At 39.1% G+C, this 27828-nt stretch overlaps 1 protein-coding gene across 1 annotated transcript; it reads left to right on the top strand.

The window, feature by feature from the left end:
* Positions 1–5733: 5733 nt before the first annotated feature.
* LOC131229012 (uncharacterized) lies at positions 5734–27828 on the top strand. Its single transcript, XM_058224863.1, has 3 exons — positions 5734–5950; positions 26311–26411; positions 27356–27828. Exons 1-3 carry the CDS (start codon positions 5899–5901, stop codon positions 27641–27643), a joined length of 441 nt encoding a protein of 146 aa, XP_058080846.1. The 5' UTR covers positions 5734–5898; the 3' UTR covers positions 27644–27828.

The raw sequence follows: 27828 nt of genomic DNA on the forward strand, positions 1-27828 counted from the left end.
TCTAGACTGTGTGGGGCTCACCTTTGATTGCCTATTCCTTTCAAATTCACTCTGCTAACTGTCTGATCAATGGATATGGTATGGTGGTCCGTTTTATTATATTAGAAAAAGTCTTATCAGTGATCTAGACCATCATGTGAGGCCCTTGTTTCATTGTTTCCCTACCAAAAAATCGTTTTCATTGGATGCTCCATGTTGATTATAAAATGAAGTCTAAAGCATTGACTTGGACCATTTTGTAATGTGGGGCTCACCTTTGATAGCTCATCCTTAAAAATCACTTTGATTATATGGTTAGGAAAAGGAAGGGTTTGTATTGATTATGATAGAGGTCTATTATAATCCCCCTTGTGTAATTTTAACCATCCGATTAATAGATATGAAATGGATTGTCCATTTTTATTATAGTAGAAAAAATCCTATCAGTGATCTAGACCATTATGTGAGGCCCACAGTCATTGTTGATCCCTCAAAAAGAAAAGAAAAGAAAAGAAGAAAAACACACTGATGATCCTAACCATTTTATCCATTGGGGAAAACAATGATCTGTATTTACTATAGAAAATGGCTGATCAATTCCATGATGTGAGGCCCACTTTTGGTTGTCCATTTTCTCATAAATTACTTTGATTTGATGATGCTAACTAATGGGGTCAATGGTTTTATCCTTTAGTCATTTGCCATGTAGTTTTGTCCTTTAATCATTTGCCATGTTTGATTGTCCATCCTTTGATCATTTGCCATTTTTTATTGCCCATCCATCTGATCAACAGGTAGAAAAATGGACATTTTACTATGGGTATGCATCCATCCCTATTCTAATCATGAGAAACCCTTGATTTTTCAACTTTATGAACTTGGAACATTTAACAATTTTTTCTCTTTTAATTGTCTTGTTGATGTTTCATGCCCTTTTCATCAAAATAAGAAATTAGTATAGTAACCCTACTGGTGAATGTTAACAAAACATTACACAATTAGTGAATTTCCGAATTAAAAATTTGCTAAATTTCATGAATTGCTATAACAACTTTCTCTAGCCATGTAGCCCACCCAACTCGAAGATCCGAAAGTTTGGTCACGTGATGGGTAATTGCTAACTGCCAGCTTAAAGTTGCTTGACTCAAGCAAGTGACTCAGTTCAAGTCATGCTGAGTCGACTGAGTAGGCGAGTCAACTTGACAAGAGCCCGAGTCTGAATCGAGTTAGACTCCTATGGTGGCTTGGCTCAATTTTAAGTCGGGTTGAGTTGACCGGGCTGAGTTTTGAGTTGACCCACCAAGTCCTAATCAACAGTCCATCTACTTAAGATGTTTCATCGGTGATGTGATGTTTTGTGAAATCTAAGCAATATGAAGTTGGTCAAATCTGATGGACCTGTTGGCTCTTCACTGATAGCAAAGCTGCGGTTGCTCCGATGAATGATTCACAATTTCGCCCTCAATTAAAATATATTGAGATAAAGTATAATTATATCATTAACCTTGCATTTTTCATCTTTGAAATGTTTGTGAAATATTCATTCACTAAAACCTTACGAAGGATAGCCTTTGAATGACCCAAATAAGTATATTAATGGTTTCTCTAAGATTGAAAAAATCAGAGAAAAATGGAGAAAACCCAATTTGAATTGAGGTTTGACTACTTGAGAGTTACAATTGCTAGTTTACATTTGTGACTATACATGCACCCACTGCAGCCTATTTAGGCTTGATCACCTAAGATATTCTTTTCTGCTGCAAGGGGGGACGTGATGAGGTCGATCACCGTCTTGCTTAGGAGATAACTACTTCGAATTCATGAGAGATAAAAGCAGGAATAATTCCAAGATAAAAGCAGGAATAATTCCTAATAAATTCAAAACAACTTGATTAATGATATAAAAAAAATGAAATTACAACTCTAAATAAGGAGCTCAAACCTAAAATGGAGTTTTAAACATAGATTCTAACTCAAACATCCAAAAATGTGACTTACTACAAATAGTAAATTTACTATTTATGGACAACATCTATTCCTACTAGACTTCATGGTTTTCGGCCAAAAATAGTATCCAATTAAGCCCAACCATATTATTCTCCTAACTTTTTTAAGCCCTTTTTCATGTTGGGCATGACTTCTACAACTTATTATTTATAATGAAAACAAAACTAAACCGGACTTTCGACCATCCATATGATGAAATCTTGCAAATCTGGTGTGGGTAACCCAATATAGCAGGGTTGGTTGGCTTAAGTAGGTCCTCCTATACCAAAATCATATATAATATATCGAAAAACTCACAGTTTGCGAGATACAACCGATTTAAGGTTTTAATGGTCTGAATCGTTTCCACCTCCGATCGGGCCTTCTCTAGCCCATCTTTGCCACGAAAGTGTTTGCGACCCACTCACATCGCTTTCATAAGGGATGGGTAAGGATTTTGTGGAAATTTCATTCATTCTAATGTCCATCCACCTCAGGTTCCATTGGATGAATGGTTTGAATTACCCAACAATCTTAGGATCAAATGCTAAAATTCTTATTATGGTGGACTACCATTTTGAAAAGGGAATTTTACAAAAACTATCTAATTAATAAGGAATTTACATTTCTTTAAAGGTCTATTGGATGAACGCATGAGCAAATGGTTCGATTGCTTGGGTGGATTCCACAATGATGTTTATGTAAAATCCACCCTGACCATCGGCTGTTCACCTTATGTTAGGCCAAGAGCCTAAAAATTGCCCATATTTAAGTGGACTACCTGATTGAATTCTCAACCCAAGCCCAGCCCAAGCGAGCTTGGTCGGGTTGGCCGAGTTGGTCGGGTAGATATATGTTAATATTTTCATTATTACATTAGTCTATTATATTTTCAATACACGTCTGTTTTTTTTTTTTTTTTTGGTACCTATAATTTTATTAATTATATATGTAGTTATTTAAAGAAAAGAAGTTTTTTTTTTTTCCCTAAACAAACAAGCTAAAACATAGGACAACTACTCCTTTAAAAGTCATATTATATATCAAGCAATATATTTGAGAGAGAGAAATCCAATGTATCTTGTTAGCCTAAGTCATCGGAAATGACGTGGACCAATGAAACTCATTGGCATTGTAATTTTCCGTGCCTTCAACATAGAGAATCCGCACTCAATTATAATTAATTTATAAGGATATTAATCGGGTTCAGGTTGGGTTGGGCAACTCGAGACCTCAACCCAAGCTCAACCCAAGTTTTATCGGGTTGGTGTTTGTATGGCCTAAGCCTGAGACCAAACCCGATACATCCTGCCTAAGCCCAACCCAATGTCGGGTCGGTCACGGGTTTTTCGAGTTGAACCCGCCCAACTTTCAGCCCTAATGATCGCCCTCAAACTTGTTTCCATTGGTATGGCCCCACCTTAATCACATATGGGTCTAATTTTAAGCACCAGGTCTAAATTTTGGTGTGGCATTTATATAATTATTGTTATGGGCGTAGTAAACATCGAGGGTGGACATCCCTCTCCTAATTGTTTTCCTTTGCATGGCACACTTAATCACAAGTCAAACTAAATTTTTTATATCCACTCCTAAACTGGGATTATGCATTTAATGGTCTGAGTGGATTCCGCATACACATCACTATGGGCCTTGCCAAAAATCAAGTCCCACTGTCCTTTCCACCTTTACAAAGAGATGATTTAGTAAAAAGAAAAGAAATTATATTGCTGCAGCTCTTGATTTTGATGGGGCCTACTATGATGTTTACGTAAGATCTACTTTGACTATTACATAGTCTCGTATTAGGCCGGCAAAAACATGTCGACTTGTGATTTTGGTGGGCCATACCAAAGCAAACAGTTGGGAGAGAAACATCCACCCTTGGTTTTACAGGCTCACTATGATAATTAAATGAATCTTTAGATTCCACACAAAAACTTTAGTCGTCTGGTCCAAAAATCATACCCATTCCTTAATTTATGTGGGTGACACTTATAGAAACAATCTTGAGATATTTCAAATCATGTGCCCACTTGAATCATACATTAAGCTGATTTCTGGGCCCTTTGCCTAACATGAAGTGACACACATGATCTTTGGGTGGATTTTATATTAAACATTTTGGTGGGCCCACCGGAGAGAGTGACACATTCGCTGGCAGGCTGTAAGGTTGGTAGTGGAATGATAATAAGGGCCTATGTTGGCCGGCTGGATTACATGGGCTTAGGTGGGATGGAATTGCATCGGGTCCCGTGCCAATTCCACTCCGTGTTTGGGAAGAGTCGAAAAGCTTGGAAATAGGCTAGATGAAATCGTTTCGGGTCTGGTGCTAATATCACTCAATGTTAGCAAGTTATGTAGGTCCCACCATGATGTATGGGCTATATCCACACCGTCCACCCATTTTTCAAGATCATTTTAGAGCATGGGCCAAAAAAGAAAATAGATCTAAAGCTCAAGTGGACCCCACCATAGAAAGCAATGGGGATTAAATACTTACCGTTGAAAAAATTCTTTGGGGCCACATAACTTTTGGATCTACCTCATTTTTAGGCCCATGCAACAAAATGAGGTTACAAAACAAATGAACAGTTCAGATATAACACATGTATGTTATTGTCAATAATTTTAAATGATGGTGGGTATCTCCTTTCCATGTACTACCGTATTACAAACAAAAAAGGGAATTTAGCTTATCCCATGGTATCAGGGAACAGTCCCTGCCATGTGTAATAATGATGCTTTTTGAATCCCATCCCACCTAATACCGTGGGATCGGTCCGGCCAAACAGGCCCTAAGCTTTCCCAAAAAGCACCGGACTGTAAATTCTATATTAACGAGGCTTTTTTTGTAAAATTTCCTTTTCAAAAAATGGTGTCCATTCGTTCACGGAAACATGACCCGTTGTAAGACAATCCAGACATCCAAATCACTAACTGCTGGAAGGCAACCTAATTTTTGTCTCTTGAATTTAGCCCACTCACCATCATTTGATGGCCGCCAATTTGAACGGTTAAGATTTCTTCATCAGTCGAATATTCGATCTGTGCCCCATCCATTAAATTCCCTGTGGATGATCGGGATAGATGTGTGGTTGCCCCACGTGTCCTGAGGACGAGTCTTGTCCGAATATCTCCTCTCTAAGAGAAACATATATACCATACTCGTCGAGAGCATGGCACTACGCAAGCGGAATAACAGCTTAAAAGATCCAAGCCGCTCATCAGGTGGGTCACACAAAGTAGTTCAAAGGCCTCTCTCCTCATATAAAAGGCCGCACGAGTACTATGAATATGGACTGCTGGTCAATTTCCAACCATCCTTTTCTTTTCTTCATGTCTGGCCCACCTGATCAACGTTTACTATCCTGATTCTTGGCATTGAGGATCTAAATGGTGGGCCCATCTGATCAGTTGCTTGGATCTCGTATTTTGGCTTGTGGTAGAAATTACAATAGCATATCCACTTGCGATGGTGCAATCTCAGCGTTCAATCCAAAAAATGACACCGACGTATCCACTCTCACTGCTTGTCCAATGGCCATCATATTAAAAAAAAGAAAAAATCAACGGTTCAAATACAGAAAATAGGTTCATTGATTTCGGTTATACTCAATCTATATTGGATCCAATGATATGAACCGTTAGATCAAGTTAGATTCAAGCCACATATACATTAGTCGGTGTGCGTGAGTACGATATCCATAATCCCTTAGGGTACGGTATAATTTCCATCGTTTCATCTCCTCTTCGAGCTTCTTTCCCACGATATGGTATTTGTTCTCTCTCTCCTCCGATATTGATTTCCTTGGGTTTGGGAATTCCAAAAATCGCAGTTGAAGTGTGTTCGATTTTCTTCTGTTGTGGTATTCCTTTGAAAAGAGCTGGGCTTTTTTGCCCTGTAGCCGTTGAAATCCATGATCATCTGCCATGGATTCGTCTTCAGTTCAATCCGGTCCCTCCATTGAAGTAGACGAGTGGGGTAATTTTCCTTTGTATTTTTTTTTTTTTTGAATTTTCTGTTCTCAATGTCTATCTTCATTTGTGATGTTGGGTATAGGTTAGAAATTCGAAGTTGAGTAAATGTGAGGAGATTGTGATTTTGGTTTATGTGAAATATTTTATTTTGTTATTTTTTTAAGATCCTCATTTGAGTCTCTTGGAATTTGAGTAGTTTAGTAAATTCATAGATTTTGTTTGAATTTATAACAGCCCCGATTTGGGTTGTTGTGGGAGAATCTTGTTTTGGGTTAATTATTTTATTGTATTTTATTTTATTTATAAGAATCCTGATCTGGATATTGCTTAGGCTGCGTTTGTTTGCACCAAATATCAAGAAATTTCATGATCAACCATTCTAATTTGGTGCGAATTTTCATAATATTTGGAGTAACCAAACACACCCTTAGAATTTGATTAGTTTTGTGGATTTACAGAATTTGATTGAATTTAGAACAATCCCAGATTTGGGTTTTTGTTGCAGAATCTTGTTTTGGGTTTTTTTTTTTTTTAGAAGAATCCTGATCTGGGTGTTGCGTAGAATTTGAGTGGTTTTGTGAATTTATAGAATTCGATTAGATATAGAACAATAGTGCGCGTGCCTGCGTGCGTGTGTTTTGCAAAATCTTGTTTTGGGTTTATTTTTTAGAAGAGGATTTTGAGGAGTTTTCTGAATTTATGGAATTTGATTGAATGTAAAACAATCTTGATTTGGGTTTTTGTGACAGAATCTTTTTCAGAAGAATCCTGATTTGGGTATTGGTTAGAATTTGAGTAATTTGGGAATTTATTGGATTTCATTAAATGTAAACCAATCTTGACTTGGGTTTGAGGCATAATCTTTTTTGTTTTAGAAGAATCCTGATTTCGGTATTGATTAATTTTGGGCATTTATGAGAGTTTTGAGTAAATGAAGAGGATTCTGCATTTTTGGTTTTCCTTTTTAGAAGAGTCCTGATCTGTGCATTGCTTACATTTTGAGTGGATGTAGAGAAATTCTGACATTTTCTTTTTCTTTTTTGTTCATGAATCCTGTTTTGGAATTTTGGAAAAGAATCCTGATTTGGGTATTCTTAGAATTTTGTTAGTGTTGTGTGTTGCTTAGAATTTGAGTATTTGTTGGGAAATCCTGATAGAGGCTTCTGTAGTAGAATCCTGATTTGGAGATTTTCTAGAAGAATCCCAATATAGGTTTTTGTAGAAGAATCCTGATTTGGATATTTCGATTTTAGTTCTGTTGGTGTTTATGGTTTAATTTTCATAGAATTGTAATCCTAATGTTGATATTTGATTTTTTGCTCTGCTATTGTTTTTGGGGATATTATAATTTCATTGATAATGTTGGCTATTGTTGAGAAATTGAGCAGTTCAAAAGAATTTGGTGTGGGATTTTGTACAAGAATCTGAATTTGGATTTTATTTCAGTTTGAACAATGTTGATGATTTCGTTTTTCATATTTTGTGGAATTCTAAATGGACACTTGTACAGTTATGTAGCCATTCTCACCGCTCGTCCAATGACGATCATATTGAAAAAGAAAAAGAAAATCAACGGTTCAAATTCAGAAAACAGGTTCCATTGATTTTTCACTTATACTCCATCTACATTGGATTCAATGATCTGGACTGTTAGATTAAATTAGATGCAAGCCACATGTACATTAGTATGTGTGTGTGAGTACGATATCCATAATCCCTCAGGGTACAATATATTTTCCGTCGTTTTATCTTCTCTTTGAGCTTCTTTCCCATGATTTGGTTTTTTTTTTTTTCTTTTTCTTTTTCTCTCCTCTGATATTGATTTCCTTCTGTTTGGGAATTCCAAAAATCGCAGTTGAAGTGGCTTTGATTTTCTTTTGTTGTTGGTATTCCTTGAAAAGAGCAAGGGTTTTTTGCCCCATAGCCGTTGAAATCCATGATCATCTTTCATGGATTGTCTTCAGTTCAATCCAAACGAGTGGGGTAAATTTTTATTTTTATTTTTTAACTTTTGGTTTTCAATGTTGGATTGCCATTTGTGATGTTGGGTAAGTTGAAGTAGATTGGAGAAGAGATCAATAGGAGTGGAAGAGGAAGTGTAGAAAGAGAGGAGAAAAAGATGGCTAGGGCAATGGTTGTGTTGTGTATGTTAGTCTTGACTAACACAAACACAAACACACAACACAAACACATACATATATATTAACTTGAGAGAAACATACAATCCTCCACGAGTACAAAACATACATACACACGAACACAATTACATATATTTCCATATTCCTTCTCAAGCTGGAGCATGGATATCAATCATGCCCAGTTTGGAACACGTGAAGAAGATGATGACGATTAGCATGGGCCGTTGCTCCCCGTTAAACACAACATGGCAGGACACAAGATCTATGATTGTTGGTTGTCTATAGAATGTCACTTGAACTTTCTTCTTTCATTGAATCTTTAATGAGGACATTCGAGCACCAGTTAGAGTATACCAGAGGAGGATGAGAGCTCTCATTTCTTTATAGCTAGGCAATGCATACATGGGGCCCCGTGAGCCCAATTCAAGTGCCTAGCTCGTTGAAGACCCCCACATGCATGATTATGCATCTTTAATCTTTAAAGGCCTCACACTGGGAAGATGCATGTGGGCTACTTAGTTGGACCATTTCAACTGTTGGATCATCATGATTGGATATCTTGATCATGGGCCACAAAATAGTTTAGTTTATTTAGTTGTTTATATGTTTGTTATTTTTTTTGTTTAGCTTATATTTTGTCGGGTTTAGGAATTTATGAACAAATTTTAATTTATTGAGTGTCTTTTTGTGAAACTTTTTATATGAGAACGTCTTTTTGTAAAAAGTTTTTCTTAAGACTATATAAGGGTTGGACATCCCCACCCTAGCGGATTTTTTTAAGCATATGAAAAAAAAAAAAAATGTCTTTCTCTTTGCTTTGTGATGAAGTAAAACCTAGGTCTCCACTCATGGCTCAGTGGTAAACACTGAGTATTTCCACTTTGAGGTCATGGGTTCGAGAATCCATTTGGGGGGGGGGGTGGGGGTTGGTTTGTTGGGGGTTTAAAGTCACCTTAAAAAAAAAAAGATGAAGTAAAACCTCCCATGATTGGAGCAAATTGGTGTGATGCCATGGAGTGAGTCCAAGTTCTCATCTTCCATCAAAAGGTACTCTCTCTCTCTCTCTCTCTCTCTCTCTCTCTCTCTCTTTTCTTCTTCTTTGTCCAACAACAAATAATAATCTCCACCTACATCTTTTCTTCTTACTCCCAACCCATACACTCGCAACCTAACTCGTCCCTAACTCCCATCTAACCCTAGTTTCCTAAGACCCTAACTCTAAACCCTAAGTCTCAAACTCTAATTCTCAAAATCCTAATTCCCACAAACCTAATTCTCCAAAATGCTAACCACCATAACCCTAATTCCAAACCCTAATTTCCAAAATCCCCAAATCCCAAAACCCTAGTTCTTAAACCCTTTAACAAACCAAGAGATCCCCTTTAGAATCATATTAATTCCTTAAAAAAAAAGGAAGTCCTACCTTCCATAGGTCCTATCTAATCATGATTTATAAGATCTAACTGATGGGTTGTGATTTAGTGTTGAATATAAGCATAGTTAAATACTTGAATTCATTAAGCTCGTGATTGACTGGCATTATTTTGTGCTTTAAATTGTTCTAATTAATCCGTCGATGATCTCATTACATCATTCTAGGCTAGGCTATCCATCCTGCATCGAATATTGGTATTAGAGCCTAGGTCTAGAATTGGACTTTCATGTCGCATCTAGGTTAGGCTTTCATATTGCTAACGGTTTATGCCCACTCGTACTTGGCGTGGTTTTGGTTTTCACCCCACAATGAATTCGGAACAGCTTGCTGAGGCTATCAATGCCATCAATAACCGTCTTGCGGCCATCAAGGCCCAAAATAGAACCACCAGTCACCAAATGGTAGCAGGCAAACCTCGACTATGGGAAAGATCACCAATCTCAAGCGGAAGTGAAGTTGGAGGAAACCAAGTTGGAGGATGTGGAAGAGGCCGTGGCTGAGGTGTTGGTTGTGGTGGGGTGCGTACCCAATCACCCCATGGGGTGGGGTGTTGGGGGTTTAAAGTCACCTTTAAAAAAAAAAAGATGAAGTAAAACCTCCCATGATTGGAGCAAATTGGTGTGATGCCATGGAGTGAGTCCAAGTTCTCATCTTCCATCAAAAGGTATTCTCTCTCTCTCTCTCTCTCTCTCTCTCTCTCTCTCTCTCTCTCTCTCTCTCTCTTTTCTTCTTCTTTGTCCAACAACAAATAATAATCTCCACCTTCATCTTTTCTTCTTACTCCCAACCCATACACTTGCAACCTAACTCGTCCCAAACTCCCATCCAACCCTAGTTTCCTAAGACCCTAACTCTAAACCCTAAGTCTCAAACTCTAATTCCCACAAACCTAATTCTCCAAAACGCTAACTCCCATAACCCTAATTTCCAAAATCCCCAAATCACAAAACCCTAGTTCTTAAACCCTTTAACAAACCAAGAGATCCCCTTTAGAATCATATTAATTCCTATGCTAAATAGAAGTCCTACCTTCCATAGGTCCTATCTAATCGTTATTTATATGATCTAACCGATGGGTTTTGATTTAGTGTTGAATATAAGCATAGTTAAATACTTGAATTCATTAAGCTCGTGATTAATTGGCATTATTTTGTGCTTTAAATTGTTCTAGTTAATCCGTTGATGATCTCATTGCATCATTCTAGGCTAGGCTATCCATCCTGCATCAAATATTGGTATCAGAGCCTAGGTCTAGAATTGGACTTTCATGTCGCATCTAGGTTAGGCTTTCATATTGCTAACGGTTTATGCCCACTCGTACTTGGCGTGGTTTTGGTTTTCACCCCACAATGAATTCGGAACAGCTTGTTGAGGCTATCAATGCCATCAATAACCGTCTTGCGGCCGTCGAGGCCCAAAATAGAACCACCGGTCACAATTGGTAGTAGGAAAACCTCGACTATGGGAAAGATCACTAATCTCAAGCGGAAGTGAAGTTGGAGGAAACCAAGTTAGAGGATGTGGAAGAGGCCGTGGCTGAGGTGTTGGTTGTGGTGGGGTGCGTACCCAATCACCCTATGGAGAGTACCTAAATCACCATGATCTTGATGATCAGGTAATGAAGAGTGTGAAGATTAAGGCCCCAAACTATGATGGTCGCTTGGACCCCAAGGCTTTGATTGACTTGCGGATATGGACCATTATTTTGAGTGGCACGATATGTCCGATCGCCGACAGGTGAAGTTTGCCAAGATGAAGTTGGTAGGCCAGGCCAAGTTGTTTTGGACAAATGTCTAGCGGAAGATGGAGAGGTTTGAAGGTGATCTGGTCTTACTGTGGGCCGAGATGAAAGAGATCTTGAAGGAAAAGTACCTTCATCTCTCTTACCACCAGAAGTTCTTGGATCAATTGCAATCCTTTCATCAAGGATCAATGCCTATGGCTAATTACATCACCAAGTTTGATGAATACATGATGGGTTGTAACATCAAGGACCTGTTAATGACCATTTCTCGTTTAGGAATGGGCCTCTGACTAGAGCTTCAGCGCGAGCTCATTCCTCATGACGTTAGCACTATAGAGCATGCCTATCAAGTGGTGCAAGAACTTGAGCGGTGTCTAAAACCGCAATTCATGAGCCGATTTGACTCCTGTATACCAACGTCAAGGTCACTTCTTAGGGAGCTAAGCCTAATTTTGGGAGTCAATTCAAAGGTCCGACTGGTACGCAACCCAGCAATAGGGATGTGAGGGACAGAGGTCTGGTTAGTACCATTTCGAGGGGAGGTGAGCATTTGCGGTATTACAATTGCCAATGATATGATCATTTCACTTACTAGTGCCCTACAAAAAAGCGAGGTAAGGCCCTTGTAATTGGTGAGTTTGATGAGGATGCGAACGATCAAGGCGATTGTAAAGAAGAAGAATATCAGCCCGAAATTAGTGATAGTGATGAAGAAGTCGAAGGAGTTGAGACCGTGCCATTTGTAGTTGTCAGATGCGCATTAGCCTAGGCTAAAGAGAGTGATGATTAGCGCATGAATTCAATTTTTTCACTCTTACGTCAAGTGTGGTGACAAAAACTGCAAGGTGATAATTGATAGTAGTAGTTGCATCAACGTGGTCTCTACTAGCACTGTTTCGTTTGGGTTTGAAACCCATCCCTCACCCTCAGCACTATCAAGTTTCATGGGTGGATGTGTCATTTATACCGGTTTCTTAGTGGTGTTTTATTCCCATTCAGTTTGCTTCCTATAAAGATACACTGTGATGTGATGTTTTGCTTATGGATGTAGGCCACGTTATTTTAGGCAGACTTTGGTTGTACGAGTATGACGTGACACTATTTGGCCACTCGAATACGTGGTCATTTATGTATTAAGGTAAGAGCATAAAACTAAATCCTCTTCCGCCCAAGAGCACTCTGGAGAAGAAAAAGGATGTCAAGAAGGGTGATTCAATAGATATGAGGAAATCTCAACCTAAATCTCTCCACATAATAAACACCAGAGGGTTTGAAAGGGGGACTAAGGTTGATTTGATGGTGTATGCCCTCGTGGCAAGAGAGGTCACACCCAAAGTTAGTGTAGAGTTGCCACCTGAAGTGAATTTGGTGTTGGAGGAGTTTAGCGATGTTTTCCTTGAGGACCTACCGGATGAGCTTCCACCCATGTGGGACATTCTACATGCCATAGATTGTCTATCGGTCGACTCTACAAAATCATCCATACTACTGAATGAACCTTGCAGAGCATGCGGAGTTGAAGAGGCAACTTGATGAGCTTATTAACAAAGGGTTCATTCAGGAGAGTTTGGGTCTGTGTCATGGCAACCCTCCTCATGTCTAAGAAATATGGCACTTGGCGCATCTGCGTGCACAATCGGCCCATCAATAGGATCACGATCAAGTATCGGTTTCCTATACCACGTCTTGATGACATGTTGGATATAATAGCCAGTGCTACGATTTTTTTCAAGATTAACCTCAAAAGTGTGTATCATCAGATATGTATTTCCCTAGGAGATGAATGGAAGACACTTTGGCACATGATGGGTATGAGACTTCAGTTCTTGTTGGCATACCATCCTCAAACTGACGGTCAAACAGAAGTGGTCAATTGAAGCTTAGGAAACCTGTTCCGATGTCTTGTGGGTGACCATACTAGGACCTGGGATTCAGTTCTGCTTGTCGCAGAGTTTGCATATAATAGTTCCGTCAATAGGTCGATAGGCATGAGTCCTTTTGAGGTGGTACATGATTACAAGCCTAAGAAACCTATAGATCTTATTCCCATGTCAGTCGCCCATAGACCTTTAGAGTCTGCAAATGCATTCGCATGCCATTTCCATGATTTGCATAATGAGATTAAAAAACGGATTAATATGAGTAACAAAAAGTACAAGATATTTGCCGACTCTCATCGCAGGTTTAAAGAATTTCAAATAGGTGACTATGTGATGGTTCGTATAAGGCTAGAATGGTTTCCACAAGGGGCTGTTAGTAAATTACAAGCCCGTAGTGCCGGTCCTTATAAGATATCGCGAAAATTGGGCTCTAATGTGTATGTTGTAGAACTTCCACTTAGAATTTTGTTAGTGTTGTGTATTGCTTAGAATTTTTGTTGGGAAATCCTGTTAGAGGCTTTTGTAGTAGATGGTTTGGAGATTTTGTGGAAGAATCCTGATATAGGTTTTTGTAGAAGAAACCTCCATTTGGGTTTTTCGGTTTTAGTTCAGTGGTGTCTATGGTGTTATTTTCATAGAATTGAAGTCCTAATGTTGATATTTGATTTTTAGCTTTGCTATTGTTTTCAAGAATCTTATAGTTTCATTGATAATGTTGGGTATTGTTGAGAAATTGAGCACAGTTCAAAGGAATTCTGGTGTGGGGTTTTGTACAAGTCTCCTAATTGGATTTTATTTCAGTTCAGGCAATGTTGATGATTTTGTTTTTCATGTTGTGTGGAATTCTATATGGATGCTTGTATTTTAGTTTTGAGTTGTTAGATCTTCTCTTTTGTATATATATAGTTCTTTGAATGTTGGGTATTATTTACAATTTAAGCAACGCTTGTAGAAATCTTGGTTCGGGTTTATTGTAGAAGCCTGATTTGGGTATTTTCATTTTGGCTCAGGTATTCTTAAATATCTTTTTTTAACTGTTCTGTGGAATCCTTTTATGAATGTTTAGATTTAGATTTTAGTTTCAGCAGTGCTTGATTTTACATGTTGTTAGATATTGGTTAGAATTTGATTCCACATGAAACCCTGAATTGGCCTCCTGTAGAAGATTCTTGACTTGGGTTATATTTATTTTCTTCATGGTAATCTCCACGATTTATTCTAGTATCCTCTTTTGTAGAATCCAAATATGCATATTTTAATTTTTCATCTACTCTGGTTGGGGTTTTTGAAGATGAATACTGACTTTGATTTCAGTACTAGAAGTTTTCTTGATTTTGATGAGAGCTTATGGGTGGGTCTGACGAAATCCCACACGTGTGCCCACTATCTTTTCTGATCAGAGGTCTGGGCCACACAATCTGCCCAGACAGTTTCATGGGCCCTTGATGGTGGTTGGAACAATCTGTGGGCTCCACATGAGTGGCCTATCAGTTGGTAGACCCCACATGCAACGCAGTTAAATTGTAGGCCTAGAAGTCCATAGGATTTAGTCTTCAAGTCCTTATTTTAGCAAATCCATTATTTGATTAGTTGTTTGACTTAGTGATTTGTTAAGCAAGTTTCCCTCCGGTATTTTTATCACATATTTTGCAGGCCTCTTCTTGGGTACGAATGATGTCCAAATGACATGAGATTGGTCCTGTTTGAAAGCCTGTTGGTTAATATATCTCTGTGAGTGATCCAGTGTGTTCTGTCCCATTTATGAGATGTGGTGGGATTTAATGATAATTTAGTTATTAGTAATATTTTGTTAAAAGCAGATGGTTTAGATTAGACCTAATGAATGATTAGGATTACATTAGGGTTTCGTTGACTTTGGGAAGAGTATATATATGTGTAAAGATTCTTTTATGAGTGGCTGAATGAAAAAAAAAAAACTGAAGATTTTATGCACGGAGAGATTCTCTTGCTTTCAGGAGCTATTTTTGGAAACCTATTTTGAGCAGTTTGGAAACGGGGATAATGGGAGTTGATTTTTTTTTTTTTTTGGTAATGGATTAAGAACTCTTGCCCTCTTTGGAATCTTCATTGGAATTGGGGGTGGAATAGTTTTTCACTTGGGCAAGTATGTGTCAACAAGGCCCTACTTTGGGTTAAAATTTAAACTGAAACAACTCAAGAGTTTCTTTTTCTAGTTAATTTTTCATCCTCAATGTTCCTCCCATCCCTCTAGCATACCTTAACAACACTAATATCCACCACTAGTCATCAAGCGTCATTGTCTGATTGGAGCAAGGATGATGATGATGATGACAATCATGACAACAAAGGCGGTGATGATGAGGGCAAAGACAATGATGAGGACATCGACGACAATGATTATTATAACAATGACTATGATACGACAATGAATGGCGATGTCAAAGGTGGCAACAACGATGCCAGTGATTATGAAGACGATTGCAACAATGATGACAACAATGATGGTGGTGATGACGATGGCAACGATGATATGTGGATTTCTTGGGTAGTAAATCGGACCATTGTGTACCACATATTTGGGTTGCATGTGGTCATTGCTCAATTTCTCTTAGCTACTCATTTTTTTGTCGATACGTGGACCAACTGATGAGTAGAGTAACCTTGCTTTTTTAGGCGAGGTGTATGTATGGTTGGGATTGCCATACGAGTGATTTTGATCCATCCCAGACTCCTAGTGCATCATGTAGGCATGTGCAAGAAGTGAGTACAAAAAGAAATGGTGATGATGATGATACGAGTGATTGCGATGAGGAAGATCATGATGCCAATGATGACAATGATAATTGCGATGAGGAAGATGATGATGCCAATGATGGTGGTGGTTAAGGAGAGCTTTGATACTATTGCAGGTTTTGATGTTTCACATGCATGTACATGTGGCAAACAGGTTACTTAAACTGTCTAGATCATGGACCCCACTTTGGATGGATCATTACTGGCAAATAAAGTGAAATTACATCTTTAATGTGAACTTACAAGTGCTGCCTATACTATGTAATACTGTGCCATTGAAATAGAGAGGGGGAGAGGTATAGACCCATAGTCACCATAGTGGAAAATGAATTTGAGAAGAGAAATGAAACGGAAGCTGGAAATGAGGTGCCAAAGATATGGGAAACAAGAAATGTGGAAGGGAAGAGGAAACATGTGAAACAGATAATAAAACAAATTAAGAAAAGTTAGAAAGAGAGAATGCGAAAACCAGAAAAGAAACCCCACGAGGATTGTTATTGAAGCATTTTTTAAGTATGCACTAATATGAAGCATCTTTAAATTGCATGGGAAGGTTTATATTGAACTAATCTTATGAAATAAATTAATTTAAATTTCACTTACATTGCACAAGTGTTTCACTAGATTTCACAAATGTTTCACAAGCACTTTGCTTATTTTTAACTAATGCTTCACAAATTCTTCATGGGTGTTTCACTTGTGTTTCACAACATTTCACAAGCGTTTCAAGAAGTTTTGAAATGTGAATTGTTTCGGTTTCAAGATCACATTTCACATGCATCTAGGGCATTTTCAATTTTATGGCTACTACGGGTTGAACACTAAGACGAAAACATCTGATCCTATGGAAGTTCATCCAAATCAAGTATTAGCATATCCTATTCATTCATCAAGACTTATGCCTCTAGGGCATTTTGTGGCTACTAGGTGTTGAACACTAAGACAAAAACATCTAATTGTATAGAAGTTCATCCAAGTATTAGCATATCCTATTCTTTCGTCATCATCATCTGCTGCTGCCGCCGCTGCCGCTGCTTCTGCTTCTGCTTCTGCTTCTACTTCTGCTTCTGCTTCTCTTGCTCCTGCTCCTGCTTCTGTTGCTTCTTCTTCTTCTGTTTCTTCTGCTTCTCCTGCTCCTATTCCTGGTTCTGTTGCTTCTTCTGCTGCTTCTTCTTCTCCTTCTCCTCCTCTTCCTTTCTCCTCCCACTCGTCCTCCTCCCTGCTTCTGCATCTCCTCCTCCTCTTGCTTCTGCATTTGCATCTCCACCTCCTCATGCTGCTATGGCTTCTGCTTCTTCCTTCTGTCTTCTTCTTCATACTTTATTTCGAAAACCCTTTTTTCAAACATTAATAGGTTTTTTGTCATTTTGTTAAATACATGCTTGTGTTGATTGCTTATGTTGTTGATTCCGGGGTGTTTTTAAGCCATCAGGAGTTGTGTACCACATGAAGGAGGGTTTTCTTAATGGACATGATTTAAGGTGGTAGGGATTTCATGTATCATAGAGTCTGGATTCCTATTGATCCTTATTTTCCAATTTGCAACTTTTTTCTTCTAAACCAATATGCAGAATGTGAGTTGTGTACCACATTAAAAAAAAAAAAACATTCAGAAATATATTTTTTTAATGGATATGTTTTAAGGCAGGAGGGATTTCATGTACCACAGAGCCTAGATTCCAATTGATCCCTTTTTCCAATTGGTAACTTGAGGTCAATATCTCAAAAAAGTGACATGTTGGGTATTCATACTATGAAGGAGGTGGAAAAGTTGGCGGGGCTCTTTGGATGCGGGATAGATCTTTCCCATCTATGTATCTTGGATTGCCGCTATGTGTTGGTAAGCTGGCAAAGGTCCTTTGGGTTAAGGTCATTGAAAGAATGAAAAGAAAATTGTCAAGGTGGGAGAGTAGGCATTTGTTGTTGGGAGAAAGATTAACTCTCATCAAGGCTACCATGTCTGATTTGTGGATCTATTTCGTGTTAATGTTTAAATGCCCAAAGTCGGAATTGGCTTGCTTGGAAAGGTTAAGGTGAGATTTTTTTTTTCCCCCAGCAAGGATTGTTGGATTTGTGCAAGTTCTGTCTGTTGAGGTGGGAGGAGGTTTATAAGTTGATTCTAGAGGGAGGAGCTGAGGTTAGAAGGCTGGAAGCAGTGAATGAAGCTCTTTTGGGAAACTGGCTATGGCGATCTGGAATGGAGGGAAGTTGTCAAAGTGTTGTCATCAAAATATGGGGTAATGGAGGGAGGATTGTGGGTTAAGGAGGTCTTGTTTGTATAAGGTATTCAGGGTTTGGAAGGCAATCGAAAGTGTGGGGGCTAAATTTAAGATGGGTGTCAGATTTGGTCAGGAATGGAGAGAGAATCTGATTCTGGAATGATGTATGGTCAGGGGAAGGATCTCTTTGAGCTGATTTTCCTAGTCTGGCTAGAGTGGCTACTGGTGGTAATCTTATCATTGCTTGATGTTTCTCAACAGTGGATGAGCTGGTGTGGTCTTGTAGAAGGAATCTTTCTAATGAGATGGAAGAGTTCGAGAAGCTCTCGGCCAGGATTCAAGATTTTAGCCTTCTGCCCATGGTGCGGAAATTGGAGAAGCTGTGCTGTTTTTTCCATTCGGTCCTTTTACGGGCTTCTCACTAGAGAGGGAGTAGATTTGAATGCAGATCCAATGGCTTTTGTGTGAAGATTTGGGCCCCCCCACAAGATCACGGCATTTGCTTCGTTAGTGAGCAAAAAGAGAGTGTTTACCATTGATAATATTCAAAAGTGGTCTACGATCATTTCCACCAAGTGCTCCATGTGCCTTTGCAATGCGGAATCGGTAAATCACTTGTTTATCTATTGCCCGCTCACTAGGTCGTTATGGGAGAGGTTTTTGGGGGTGTTCATGATTCCCCGTAGGTGATTCTTGTAATGTTGAAGAGATGTTGCTTGTGTAACACAGTGGAGGCATCGGGAAAAATGGAAGGATGTTATGGCAACTCTCTTGTTGGTGGAGCTTTGGGCAATTTGGGGTGAGAGAAATAATCGGTGTTTTAGGGATAAGAGCGGGTCAGTCCTGGTGTTTATTGAATAGGTGGGCATCTTGATTATCCCTGTAGGTTGTTTCTTGTAGCCTTCTTCTAGCCTTAAGCAACACCATGACTGTTCACTCCCCAAGTGCAGGGTTGTGATGTAGTAATAAACTCGGTAAGACCGAGGTCGAATCCCAAGGGACTGAAACCTATACGTTATCTGGAACTAGGTAGAAATAGAACTGGCCTAAGATGAAATCTAAATCAAATATAAATTGATGAATAATGGTGAGAGATTAATGTAAAACTTAAGAGAAATCAGAGATAAGAAACTAGGGATTCAGAGGATCCACTTGTAGAGATCAGGGAGATCTTATGCGTACTTCAAAAAATCATGGAAATTAAATTGAACTTCCTTTGATATAATTTTAAAGAGATGAAAGGTATATGAATTAGAATGGATTCTATCACCAAATCATGCCCAGGAGACAAAGCAAACAACAGAATTAAACTAATTACCAACCAATCAACATGCTATGAAGGTTAGGAAGGGTATCGCCATCCGACCATCCCCAGGAGACGATGGTGAACAACAGGGTTTCCTGACATCGTAAACATAAAAAGTAAAGGAACATGCTCAAAGCTATCGCAGACCCATTGTAATTTTAGTCACAACAGACCATTAAAAACTAAAAATATTCCCTTAATTAAACCAAAATTAACATCAGTTCAATCTAAACAAAAGGCACAAGCAAAGAGTCTCCTATCACGCTACAAGCTCCACCTCTTAGCCCTAGCTAAGAGGTTTAGCCACACATAAACATGATTAGGCTAAATCTCAAAAAGAAAAGAAAAGAAGAAAAAAAAACCAAACAAAAATAGAAAAACAAACAAACTCTCTCTGTCCTGTGCTTCACGTCCAAGCTGTCGATTCCTCCAGATTGAATGCCCTCCTCCACGTTTTGGAACTCTTTTTATAGCTGCTGGAGTGGTGGAAATCGGATTTGGAAAGCTATCGCACACGCAGCGAAAGCCTTTTCGCAGCCAAGTTCGGGGCTTCAAAAATCGCCACTTTCCTCGCTCAAATTCCAAAGAAACACCGTCCCTTAGGACTTTCTTAGGTCCTCTACATGATGGACGGTTCAGATCGTCGAAAATATCGTGATTTGGGCCATGCAACTCCCCGGAAATTCCGGTTTTCACGGACGCATGCCATTCGCACGTCATCGTGCTGACGTGTTCGGGGGTTCTAGTGATGCTTTTGATGAAATCCACTGTAATCGATTCCTCTAAAAGTTTTGGGAAATGGTATGGTTTTTGATGTGAGGTTAGTTTGAATGTTGTCATCAATATGGGGAATGGTGGAGGACTTCCACCTTCGTTTTCTGAAGATTCACGTGCATACACGTGCATGGGACCAAAAGATCACCTAGGCGAGGGTTTTTTCCCCCTATAGACGCAATGGACGGAGCTCATCATCCATTTGGATGATGTGTGGGGCCCACTAGCCAAAAAAAGTCGGACAGCGTTGGACGCTGTCTCCATGAAGAAGAAGGTGCGGGTCAGCCCCTTGTTTCACCGAACTCCTAGTCTGGTGCACCTCTCGTGCACATGTACCTTATGTACATGCAATGTACATGTGGGGTCTGTCATGATGTTCGTAAGAAATCTGCTCCGTCCATCCGCTTTGTCACTTAATTTGAGGGTTGAGACTAAATTTGGAACATATCTAGATCTCAGGCGGGCCCCAATTCGAGATTTTATGGGTTGATCTATCCATTGGGTCAATGGCTGAAATTTGTCATGTACATATGTGGTTAGTTTTTGGTCCTCGAGCCATGTATGAAGTTAGCAATCATTGTTTGAAACTCGTGATCTTGGAGTTTTCGGGGGTTTGTTGTCCCGAGGTTGATTCTTGTAATGTTGAGGTGTTGATTTGAACGTGTAATTCCGTCGATCTTGGTCTCCTGGAGTCCGTCCCTTGCCTTTAGTGTCATCAGAGGGTTAAATCCATGCTTTAAGCTTCCTTAAAGCATGATTATGAACATGATTAAAGCGGGCCATTAAACGGTATCATGTTCGCAAATCCAAGCAATAACTGGGGTCTAATATGCAATATTTGACCCTCAACAATGACCTTTCCCCCAAATAGAACCTGCTGATGCATGATTATGAACCTGACTCAGCTTTGAGCATGGTCATGCCCCATGCTGCACACACCTATTGTAATACACACAAAAGGGAATCTGCAAACAGTTCATTTCTAGAGCATGTAAATGATGCATGTTGCTTCTCCATGCTTCAAATAAGAAGAGATTGTAAATTACGAAATTCAACTCTTATGATTACAAAAAATGTTGAAAAATTATAGGTGGTTCTGTTTGTCTGCCTACTATTAATCATTTAGCTTTCGCTAGATTTGAAGATTTTAGAGTCATTTTTGAGTTCAACACTGTTCATTCTTTTTGTCAAAATCGATATTCTATGATATGAGTCTAAAATTGTATCTAGAAAGACTTCTTTGATTATAAATTCAGTTTTATTTTTATTTTTATTGACAATGGTAGAGCTTTCATAACATACGTTGGTTTTTTTCCGGATAAATGGCATTTCATTGACAGAGATTGGAAGAGCATCATTGTTTGAAAATCTTACATCTCAAATCCAATCTTATTGGAAAGGATTTGATTCTTATGCTTAAATCTTTTTCTTGAAATTTGTAATGGAATCTTTCAAAATTTGGGAGAATCTTCGATTCATGATTTTGAATCTTACAACTCTCGAACAGTTCCATAAGAAACAAAAAAGACAAGGTTTATAGTTCTGGATAGGAACCAAAAATATTTTTCCTCACATCTACTTAGGTGTCGTTTGGTAAAACTTAATTCCAAGACTTATCACTGAAAATGACGGAATCCAGACCGTTTGGTAAAGATAAAGTATTAAGCACTTAACGTTAAAAATCACTTAAAATTTGTGGGGTTTTTTTTTTTCCAGCGACTAGCCCTTGACTTTTCACTTATTGCTGAATGTGGTAAGTGATTTCCTTTAAATTTTTAGATGACTGTTGATGAAAATATCCTTACCAACATTTTAAAAAGGCAATATTACCTTTTTAGGCTTTCAAAACGTATTACATGATGCGGGAAAATTCTCCGGGCCCCACCATGATGTATGTGTTATGTCCACACCATCCATCCATTTTTCCAAATCATTTTAGGGCATGAGCCCAAAAAATGAGTTAGATCCAAAGCATAAGTGGATCACACCAAAAAGAAATGGGGATAATGACACCCATCTTTGAAACCTTCATAGGGTCCATCGTGTTGTTTAAATATTTTTCTTGAAATTTGTAATGGAATCTTTCAAAATTTGGGAGAATCTTGGATTCACGATTTTGATTCTTATAACTCCGCTTGAATAATTCCATAAGAAACAAAAAAGACAAGGTTTATGGTTCTGGGTAGAACACAATTGTTTTTACTCACATCTACGTAGGTGCCATTTGGTAAAACTTCATTTGAGGACTTATCATTGAAAATTGTCATTTTCAGTGATTTTGGGAATTCAGACCGTTTGGTAGAGATAAAATGTTAAGCACTTATTGTTAAAAATCACTTAAAAATGGTGAGGGTTTTTTTTTTTTTCAAAGCGACCAGCTCTTCACTTTTCAATTTTGCTGAATGTGGTAAGTGATTTCCTTTAAATTTTTAGATGGTGTTGATGAAAATATCCCAACCAACATTTTGAAAAGACAGTATTACCCTTTCAAGCTTTCAAAACGTATTACATGAATGGGAAAGTTCTGTGGGCCACACCATGATGTGTGTTATATCCACACCTTGCAACACCCATTAACGTGTTACTGGGTAACACCTATTGCACTCCCTGTACTTGGATTGCGCAATGTAGATCATGACACCCAGGTCGGTGTCGTGTTGACGTGGGAAAGTTATTTGGTCCCCATCACGATATAAGTGTTATATCTACACCGTCCATCCATTTTTTCAGGGTCCCAAAAATGAAGCAAATCCAAATCTTGGGTGGACCACACCACAGTAAAACAGTGGTGATTGAATGCCCACCATTAAAAGCTTCCTACGGCCCACTGTGATGTTTATTTGTGAAGGGAAAACACAAATACCAGCTTGATCCAAAACTTCTGTGGCCCCTAGAAAGTTTACAATGGTAGACGTTCAATCCTCACTGATTTTTGTGGTGTGGTCCACTTGAGCTTTGGATTTGCCTCATTTTTGTGCTCATGCCCTAAAATGATCTGAGAAAATGGATGGATGGTGTGGATATAACATATACATTATGGTGGGGCCCACAAAACATTCCCATGTCAACACAATACTAACCTTAGGTGCTATGTTCTATACTACAATCTACTTACGTAGGAGCAGTTTTGGTTTCATCGGGTAACACGTTAGTGGGTGCTGCAGATCCAAATCTCAGGTGGACCACACCCTAGGAAAATAGTGGTGATTGAATGCGCACCATTAACAACTTTCTAGGGCCCACTGTAATGTTTATTTTCCATCCAACCTATTGATTAGGTCACACAGACCTGGATGAAGGGAAAACACATTAGTTTCATCCAAAACTTTTGTGCTCCACAAGAAGTTTTTAATGGTGGGCATTCAATTACCACAATTTCTTGTGGTGTGGTCTACCTGAGATTTGGATCTGCCTCACTTTTTGGCTCATGCCTAATGGTGGGCATTCAATTACCACAATTTCTTGTGGTGTGGTCTACCTGAGATTTGGATCTGCCTCACTTTTTGGCTCATGCCCAAGTGGGCAAAATGGTAGGACGGTGTGGATTTCACACATAGAATTAGGTGGGCCACCTCATTTTTTTTGGATGGCCTAGGAAGCCTATGCAATATTGATGGGGATTGCATCCAGATGCTGATTGCATAAACATGCATGTTATGGTGTTTTGTGGGCCCCACCGTGATGTATGTGTTTTATGTACACACCGTTTTCCAGTTTATATAGGCCATGAGCCCAAAAAAGAGGTCAATCCAAATCTAAGGTGGACCACAACATAGGAAAAGTGGTGATTGAACACTTGCCATTAAAAACTTCCTAGGACACACTGTAATGTTTATTTTCCATCCAACTTATTGAGTAGGCCACGCAGACATAAATGAAGGGAAAACAAAAATATCAGCTTGATCCAAAACTTTTGTGGCCCTTAAGAAATTTTAATGATGCGCATTCAATTCCACTGTTTCTTGTGGTGTGGTCCACTTGAGTTTTGGATCTACGTCATTTTTTAGCTCATGCCCTAAAATAAGTTGGCAAAATGGTCAGATGGTGTGGATTTCACACATACATTAACGTGGGAGACTTCATTTTTAGATGGATTCTCCTATGTGTCGGGCTTCGGGCCCACTTGGCGTTATTTCTAGCAATGACAAAATTAATTCTCAATAAACACTTTTATCGATTTGTTTATTTTGAATTATTTTTGTAAAATTGTTTCTCAATAGATATGTTTGGTGAACATATACGAGGTTTGGGCGAATGGTCTTCACCGTAGGTTTGCTCCCTATAGGTGAGGGTTCGATTCCCCTCCTTGGCTTTACCCGATACACGTGGTTGTGGGTGATTGCATGTATCCGTAGGGATTAGTCTCACTTCAAAAAAGAGGTGGGGACACCCTGTGTCTTCAAAAAAAAACAAGGTGGGCCTACGCACTAATTTATAGTGCCATCTCCTACCCAATGTTCAATGTGGTGTTGCCCATTGTATATTATGTGTGGCATACAATTAAATCACATTAAGCATGCCATGGCTCCAACTAACATGTATCATGATCTAAAATTTAGTTAATTTGAATATTTGATTACCACATTAATGGTTATCGGATGTCTTAATATGTAAATTATTCAGTGTACCTACTTGAACAAATAGATGTTCACAAATCAAAGGTCATAATAGATTAACCAATGTAATTTTGGGACTCTTATTTAGTGACCGTGTGTTCCACAATCTACACGGTTTACTCTTGAGTTAATGTGGGTCACATGTGTGGTTTAAAGGATGGCTACTTATCAAGTGCTGGTAGGATTTTGTGTTGGGTGGATATGTGGTATGGAATTGGGCATGCCTTTTAGGCCCATGGGACAAGCTACAGCCAGAATGTAAAAGCCCGAATAATTCTCGGCTGATCCAGCTGGTGACTATATTTCTCCAATATATATTACATTATAGAGAAGTACTCTAGGGCTCTAAGTTATAGTGCATCTCATACAGGTGGGCCCATTGGCTACATGATCAATAAAATTGTCAACATGGGGTCCGCTGTGGATGGACCATGCCAAAAAAGAAAAAAAGAAAAAGAAAAGGTGAGCCGAACCTTCAAAGCGGCCTTTATCAATTAAATGTGAGATGTTGTTGTGTTTCTTCTGTTAGCTATCTAGTTCAAGGAACACCAATCAAAGGGTTATGATTATTCTATCTAGTTCAAGGAACACCAATCAAAGGGTTATGATTATTCTATCTAGTTCAAGGAACACCAATCAATTAGTACACGGTGCATCAGTCAAAGGGTTATGTTTGAGAGATGCATGTGAATGGGTGTGCTGAATTTGTGGTTTGTGTTTACCAAACAGGTTTTTGTGAAAAAGAGTGTTTATTTTCAGATATCAGGACTTTTTTCAGGAAAATTACCAAACACAATTTTCAGTACTTATAAGTACTAAAATTCAGCACTTAAATTAATTTTCTGACCTTATTTTGCAGTTTACCAAACGGCAGCTTAGTTCTTCCCGCTATTTGATTGCATGTGATGTTGATCATATTGATGGTAGTTTTTCATGCATGTTGGATCTAAGGGTGCAACTCAGGTGGATTGGGGGTTAGTTGAGCCCAACCCGACCTCAAGAGGATCCAACCCGCAACACCCAATGTGAATTCTTCTATACTCGACCCAACCCGACTTGACCGGGATAGATGTGATTATTCGCAACCCGACATGAATTTGCGCAATCCTAACCCAACCCAAATTCAAATTGGGTTGCCGTTTTCCAGCTTGAACCCAACCTGAGGACCTTAACAACTCGAACAACCTGAACTTGGGTTGGGTCAATCCTCCCGAGTTGCAGGCCTGGCTGGATCAATTGCTTTCCCATTTTGTAGACAAATAACCAAGGCAAGCCATAGAAGGTTGCCAAGGTCAATCATAGAGGGTCTGCCTTGTGTCATAATCTTATGTTTATTTATGAATTACATGGCTTTCAAGCAGATCTGATACTGTTTGTTGGGATAAGGCTAAGGCTTAGACGATGATGATACCTTTCAAACAAATCTGTCAGTGTTTGTTGAGAGCTTTTGAACCATGAAGTTGGTCTTATGTTTCAGATACCGATGGGTTCGTGATCCCAAGCTTGACAGTTGGAGAATCTGGACTGAGTGAAGTGGATGTGCCTGATGCATTGGGCTTGAAGCCTACTTCTACCAAGGTCAACTTTGAATCCTTTTCTGTTGGAAAGCTTTAAATTAAGATTAGCGGAGTACCTTTTTTACCATTAAAGCTTGGATGGGATTTCAGAGGAATGCTCAAATCACATGAACTCTAGGGTACGTGTTCACATCCTGTGGGCTCCATCATGGGTAGGATATAGCCCAAAGGTCACTAGGGGAATTATCGTAACCATTCAATCTATGGAGTTTGGAAAGGAAGGTCATAAAGAAGACTACCAATGATTTAAGTTGAATGGACAAGGGTCTTCCAGCAGATAGGATTGTTGGTTATTCGAACTTTGAGGCTATTGTCAGTTAATAATCAGGACTGCTGGATGAACACCAATGGGATTGTGTGTGACATTCACATGTGCTATTAGCATTTCACTTGAGTTTTGTGCTTGATCAATAGTGTAAATATTTTGATTTTTCTGGACTTGAATAAGGAGCAAACTCCAGTGGTACCACCATAAGCTTACGGTGGTATGGGTAGATTTGGGGAGCTGTGATGTTTTCACAGAATCGAAGCCATCCATAAGATGTATCACCTCACAGAGCCCCCAGATCCCAAAAATCAGTTCAATCCAAAACACAGATGGGACACAATACAGGGAACATTTTGACAGGAAACATCCACCATTGATTAGATTGGAGGACCCACCAGGTTGTTTTGCAACTCATAATGGCCTTTTGTGGAATTTAAGGGTGGGTGTTGCCTTCCTGCTCGTTCCCTTTGCGTGGCCCATAGAGCGGGTTGATTTTTGGGTCATAAGGGCTTTCTTAGGTGGCACTATCTTATAGAAAGGTTGGATTCCACGAGAACATCATGTGGGCCCCACATCTGTGTGGTATCACCATAAGCTTATCATGGTTCTGGTGCCACTGGAGTGTGCTTCTCAAATGAAAACGGGTCTAAAGTCTCTTATACATTCCTCTACTGCAGGTCATTAAGGAAGAGGAAAGGATATACTTGGGACCACACGGTGCACCGCCTTCTCAAGCCAAGCAGCAGCAAGAACTGAACGCTGCGGGCCGTAGACAGCGGTACAAGTACAAGCTAAAGGAAGCAGATAGGAAGTTCACGGGCACGGGGCGGGAGAACAAGGTCGAAAATCTGCGGGAGCTTGTGGGTGGTGGTAAGGCGAGCATTGCCACCATGCCGAAGGGTTCTCCTCGTGATTGGCTTGATCCGCATTGCAACGAATCTCAATTTGAGAGGTATTCTCAGTGAAAATCTTGTTGGCTTTCGTACAAGTGAACTTAAGTATACTGTGTTGCTTTTTCTTGCAACTATATAACTTGACGTAGTGATCTACGGAAACGGCCTAGATTATTTATGAGATTATGTATAATTGCTATTACTGTTGGCTATGGGTCGATACTATTCAAATAGATCTGGTGAAAGCCTTTGTATCA

This window comes from Magnolia sinica, chromosome 16, assembly GCF_029962835.1.
Source record: "Magnolia sinica isolate HGM2019 chromosome 16, MsV1, whole genome shotgun sequence".
In the NCBI taxonomy this organism is placed as follows: domain Eukaryota; kingdom Viridiplantae; phylum Streptophyta; class Magnoliopsida; order Magnoliales; family Magnoliaceae; genus Magnolia; species Magnolia sinica.